At 31.5% G+C, this 6,716-nt stretch overlaps 1 protein-coding gene across 1 annotated transcript; it reads right to left on the bottom strand.

The window, feature by feature from the left end:
- Positions 1–4,011: 4,011 nt before the first annotated feature.
- Positions 4,012–6,250, bottom strand: LOC8286303. The gene is made up of 5 exons (XM_048370064.1): positions 5,928–6,250; positions 5,638–5,824; positions 4,586–4,917; positions 4,424–4,490; positions 4,012–4,289 (listed from the first exon to the last, which is right to left on the bottom strand). Exons 1-5 carry the CDS (start codon positions 6,008–6,010, stop codon positions 4,281–4,283), a joined length of 678 nt encoding a protein of 225 aa, XP_048226021.1. The 5' UTR covers positions 6,011–6,250; the 3' UTR covers positions 4,012–4,280.
- Between the last annotated feature and the right edge of the window lie 466 nt (positions 6,251–6,716).

The raw sequence follows: 6,716 nt of genomic DNA, 5'->3' as shown, positions 1-6,716 counted from the left end.
CCAATGAAATCAATAACAATAATATTAGATCAATCTAGAAAGAATGGTATAAACCATGCTGAAAAAAAATTGTATAATTGTATGGGTTTTCACATGACTGAATGAAAAATCAAATCAGTGACATCGAAACCCTTAGCCGCCTTGAGACCACAACTGGAAATCCGGGTGGGGTCTTGCAGGGAAGCGTGAGACACGCCGCCAGCGTTATGGGCGTAGTCATGCTGGTGGTGGTCGTCGGAGCTAGCAGCAGGAGGGTGGTAGTACATACGAGCAGTCTGCGGACAGTGAGAGTAAAATCTTCCTGCTATTCTCAATGCATCCAACAATTCCACATATTTCCCCATCTCTCTTTCTCTATGCAAATCAAATATCTCTCCTCCTTTGTTTTTAGAGAGAAAGAGATACCAAAGAGAGAGAGAGAGAGAGAAAGAAACGGCCGAACAAGAAAGGAATTGATATCAAATGGTATGAATGAATGAAGAAATGATGCAAGAAAGCGGTGGAAAGGATTGGGTTTTATATACAGTCGGAATTTGTTTTGGAAGGTTGCCCCTTTTTCTTGACTTTCCTCTCTGATTCCTGTTAGGTGTCACTTTCTTTCTTTTGTGTGGATTTCATTTGCATTGAGCCCCCTATACTTGTCAATATTACGTAAATCATCTTAAAATCTATAAAATTTATTTATAAATTTAAAATTTATATAATTTAAATATAGTAAAAAATAATTTAATATTTTATATAATTAAATTTATATAGAATTAATTATAAATAAACTAAATCTAATAAAATATATAAATTTTTTAAATATTCTAAATTAATGAGTTAACACATTTTATAATATTAACATATCTCTTTTAATTTTATTATTTTTATTTTATTTTTTCATATCTCTTTTAAATAAAATAAATATTTTATAATTTTAAATAAATATATATTAAAATATTAATATAGTTTTAATTTTTGGTATTGCAATGAAATAAAACACAAGAAGGTAAATATTATTTCTAAACTATAAATTATTCGGGTTACAAATTTATTTACATAATTTTTTTTTATTGTGGAGATAGGGTCACTTAAAAAGGAAAATATTTTATAACTCGTAATTTAATAATTAATATAATTTTATTATTATAGTATTTAGTTGAATATAAACGGCATTTGCATTGGAACGAGATAAGATTTTTATTTTAATATTTTTTATTTAATTTATATATTTCATAATTTCATCATATAAGCTATATATAGATATGCATTTCTGTTGTTTAAGAAATAGATGGCAGGGATTATTATAAAAGGTGGATCACTTGGGTTAGCTTAATTGGCTCCTTCAATTTGTGACCCAACCTCTGCGTAGAAGGGAGAAGAGATGTGATGGGTGACGGAAGAAATTGCTGATTTGGTTACGTTAATTATTAGTTTGGGAAATTTTGAAAGAAAACGTAAAAATGTCTAATTTGTAAAAACTAGAAGTTTAAAATGGCAAATAAGTTAAGATTATTCCACGTAAGTGCGCAGGTTTCTTTTGTGTCTCTCTCTCTCTCTCTCTCTCTCTCCCCGCTCTTTCCTTTTCCTATATAAAAAACCGTTTCAAGGTCCACTTTGGACCGCGTCCTGTTTTGGCTTCACGCGTTGATTATTCGCCGCATGACTTTGACGGCGCTGTTTAGGGGTGACTGTCCATGCTTCTTTGTGCTATGACTTCTAACAAACCCTAAGAAAAACTACAAGTGTTATCAACTTTTATTAAATAATATATAATTATGTTAATTAACATTTAGTTGCTATTAGTTATCAATAACTAAAAATCATTGGTATAAAATATTACTTTTTCATCTAATCTTAATAAATTGTTGTTGATATTTATATTAAAGCTAATAAAGTTAAAAATTGAGAATTAATTATAAATGTTAATAACTAATGAAAAGTAATTTAGATATTTAATCATTAAGCTAACAATTAAAATGATTTATATTTTTAAGCTGGATAAAAAAAATTGGCTGAAAAAGTAATAAAAATTCTCCAAAACTCTAGAAATAAATGAATTAATTAGGAACTTGACCATGCCAATTGGCATGGCCAACTTACTCGTCCTAGTGGCAAACCCAAGAAGCTCTATCAGTTGACTCTTATCTCCATGACCTTTTGTGTTGATTTATCTATGCTTGGACAAATTCTCCAATTTTTGTTGAGAAAGGACTTTTGGATGCATGATCTCCTTCTTACGCTAATGATAGTCAACCTACCGTTCTACCCAACTAAAAAATTTGTCTTGGTCATTAATATCACCATTATCTGAAGTCCTGAACTTACTACTACAACATAAAATGTCAGAAAAATGAATAAAGTAAATGAAGATATATGGCAAAAAGGAAAAGAAAAAAAAAAACAACTTTAGGCCTTTCTTTGTAGCAATAAGGTCGTTCAAAAGGTTGCTTCAATTATCGGTTTTGTGGCTCTTAACATAAAATTTTTTATAGCCTAATAATATTATGATATAAAATTTTTATTAGCTGGCATTTCAAATTAATAAATGGCCAGCTAATACATCTCAAAGACTGCCTCTCCAATTGCTTGCATTTGGCTACAAAGCAACTTGTTGGAAGAATTAAATAATACCTCTGGAAGCCCCATTCAAAGAATTCAGGAACAAAAACATACTAGAAGCAGCTGAAAAACACAACTACCAAAAAAAAAAATCATATAAAAATAATTAGGAACTTATTCAATGTGTATGATAACTATGGTGTAGACAAGCTATCCACCGTCCGTGAAGTAAAACCACTTGATTGGGCTGTTAAAAGTCGTACGCAAGCAAAAATAATAATAATAATAATAAATAAATAAAGAAAGAAAGAATGGGTCTCAAAAATAATGAAAAACCATAAAAGAAACTTGGATGCTTTGATACAAATAGTTGCATCTCCATTGCATAAAATTCAGATGCCCCTCACTAACTAGTGTCTGACAGGCTATAATTTGGCAAAGGACCAATTTGTCCAAGTTAGTCAACAGAAGCGATGATGCAGCATCGTAGGTAAAATAAACAATAAATAAAATAAAAAAGGCAAATTGGGAGACGATTAATTATGTAAGAAATTTTACAATATTAACCCCCCGTGAATTTAGCAATACAGTCATCAACTATATTAGATGTTTTCTTTAAAATGGAGTGAGAGAGACAAATTTGTAGCTATAAACACTCAAATTTTACTCCTAAATTTACTTTCAAAATTATGAAGTAAAACAATTTTCTTTTTAATGTAAACTTTACCACATTCAAATATGTAGAAAGCAATAATTAAATGAATTAAACATAATTTAAATGCTTTATACTTAAACATTAAATGATTAATACATATCTCAATTATTTAATATTTATAAAATTAAATTATTTATTTATTGACTTAATGCATTCAGATGGATTTTTTATTTTTAAATATTTTATAATAACTCTAAAATATCTATATATAATACATGTGGACATGTTGAATGAAATCATGTGTTAAAAATATTTAAATATCATAAACATAAGTTGAGGCATTTATCGAGTTATATCGAAAGTTAATGTGTTAAAATTATCATATGATTCAAATTCAGGTGTCTAAATATGCATTTAACCATATACAATCTAGTACAAAGCAAATGACATCATGATGTCATTGCTACCTGGAAATTCACCTATACGATTGTTAAAATGAATTCAAGACTTGCACTTCTTAAATTGCATCATCAGTAATGTAGATCAATAGATAAGAAAGGACTTCAATGCCCCAATGCATAGAGACAGTGAATACTTGTGTATGACTTCCACCAATAGTCCTTGACAATTGAGATTTGCATTCAACATATAATAATGAAAATATGTCTTCAATCTGCCATTCTAAGCACAGTAAAATCATTAAGGCTTCATCCTTAGACAGAAGTATATTACTAGTAAAATTTCAGTATAAACTTCAGATAGACATAGCATTTACCATGCCCATCTGCAAGAGTATATATGATCCTACAGCGCACATATCAGTTCCTTCTCTTTAATTACATCTTGTGACTTGTAAGTAATACCATGTAAGAAACATAACTAGTGGCAACAGGACTTTTGCAGGTTTATGTTATGGTGCCCGGATAATTCCATATCTATTTACTTGACATAATACTATCTACAACATTTACATATATATATAATATCAGCATACCCAAATTTCCTTGTAACAAGTGGGATGATTAGAAGTCTTTAAACCCATTATTTTCCTATTGCTAGTTGGGTCAATCTCCCTAATTTCTCATGCTATCTGCACAATCAAAAATAAATCATTTCAATTCCACAAAATAACTTCATAGTACTGAAATGACAATTTGTCTACCTAATTATGTTTGAAGAGAAATTAAGAAATTGCAACAAAATAATCATTAAAATAGTACATACCTTGTAAATATAAGGATCAACGCGTCCTCCAGTCCCTGATCTTGTAACCTCTTCCTGCTTTAACAACCTGCTAGTGAAAAAGCCACAAAATGAATAAAGAAAATGAAATGCCACGTTACAGAGAGAGAGAGAGAGAGAGAGAGAGATGATGGAGAATTTTACATTCTGAGAGCTTTGCTGGTGTCAGGACTATCACCAAGAGCTTGACGAATTTTGATTTCAGAAGAACTACCGCGAGAAGACAGCATTTTCAAAATTGCTTCGGCTTTGCGGCTCATTCCAGAGCTCCTCCTCTTTGGCTTATTATTCCGAGTTTTCAATAAAAACCGGCTTCGCTCGCTTGAAGCCGCGCTGGATATGGTTGATGTTATGCAAGAAACCTCCTCTGTTGACGAATCTGATTTAAACGATGCTGCTGCAGGCAGAGCAAGTACAATTTTACGAGGATCATCGTAGGAGGTCCAGCTTACCTTTGAGCGCTTCTTCCTCACCACCTGTAAAGATTAACAGTAAGTAAGTAAGCCAAACAGATAGTGCCGTGATTTGAATAGATAATAACTCAAAAGAAAAAACACAGTCGAAACTGCAATGGCAGCAGGACCTTCGGAATTCAAGTTATATTGTAACTCAAGATTCAAATTCACACTTAACAGAAGTATCAACGAATGCGACAGTGATCAATAGGAAAGAGTTATTCCAAAAAGATATATGCAATTAGATTGCTTAAAAGAATGCCAATCTAAAGCGAAAAAGGAAAATAATAATGAATCTCTATAAGCGACTCAGCCAAACAGAACAGAAAACACATAAAGAAGTGGAGATTTGATTTCATTTTCTAAACAGAGCGTGGAAATCCGAATAAGAGAAGAGAATCGCTACTTTTGAAAAGCTAGTAATTGTTCAACAGCAATAAAAGTTTAAAATAAGAAAGAATAATCATCATTTCAAACAGAAAGCTAAACAAAATCAGAGTGCTAATCAAAATGCAAAAGACGAGAACAAACTGTCACCAGAGTTTCTATTTGAATCAAATCGAACTGTTAGGCAAAACTCAGCCAAACAGAATCAGAAGACGAAATTAAGAAAAAGAAACACAGACACACACACACATTATGGATTTAGAAGCAAGAAAGCAGATCATCAATCAGTCACTGATACTCATAAGAAAACAGCCAAACAGATTAATAGTTCAAAGAAGCAAACAGGAAGTTGACCTTAAACTTGGTATCATGGGAACGAGAAACAACAGCGACAATCCTGAGCTTGTGCGATGGACGATTCCCTCGACTCGAGGATCCGTGAAGGCTAGTAAGCGTGGAAGAGGAAACGGAGTGAGACTTTGAGCTGAAGCTCTCCTCTTCGCTTTTGCTGCAGCTGCTGCTTATTCTCTGTTTGATTGACCTGATCGAGACCATACAAAAACAAAACCAAAACAAACAAAATAATTCAAAAAATTTTTGAAGTAAATTAAGGAATTGAATGAGGTATGAAATAAGTGATTTACATTGGAGACTGATGAGGAATGGTTTTAGAGAGAAGGAGTAGAGCTGAAGCTACAGTTCGTTCTTCTCGAGACGGAGACAACATTCTCACTCTGTTCTTGCGTTTCTTTTTTTGGAAATGGCGGGCTGCTTTCAAGATTTTTGAATTTTTTTTACTTTACAAATTCTCTTTCTCTCTCTATAACGGTTTTTATGCGGTTTTAATTTTATTATTTTCATTTAACCAGTAATTCTTTTTTCTTAAATATCTTATTTTTATTCGGTAATAAAATTGCAAAATGAAAAACTAATATTTTTTTTAATTGAATTGATATTGTGGTTATTACTTAAGTAAATGTAAATAAAAATTATTCAAGAAAAGATGCATACAAAAGAAACTTATTCTACTACAACAAACAAATAGCTCAATGTGATCTAAAATGTCTGAAATTACTGAATTATCTTGGTAAAACTATTTCTTTTTACCTTTGGTTATTCTCATGAATTCTTTAAAAATTATTTTTTAAGTAAAAGGGTAATCTTAGAGTTAATTTGAGGATAATTTTTTATTTGAAGCATTATGTGAAAAAGAAAATGGGGTCAAATAACCAGAATTTTGTTACTTACAATTTCAGTTTGTTTTTTGTACATGCAATGCAACAGCCACAGCAAAAAGCAAAAGAATGAAGTGACTGACATGCAATTGCAGAGTAGATTCTTGGTGGGCCGTGAAGGATGAAGTGCACAGCTATGGTGGGCCGTACGACATTTCCGTATGAGAACTTTATGGTGGACTTGGGCTAGGTCCATTA

This window comes from Ricinus communis, chromosome 10 (genome assembly GCF_019578655.1).
Source record: "Ricinus communis isolate WT05 ecotype wild-type chromosome 10, ASM1957865v1, whole genome shotgun sequence".
Classification (NCBI taxonomy): Eukaryota; Viridiplantae; Streptophyta; class Magnoliopsida; order Malpighiales; family Euphorbiaceae; genus Ricinus; species Ricinus communis.
Note: the sequence above shows the minus strand (reverse complement) of the source record. Positions and strands in the feature narration are given on the sequence as shown.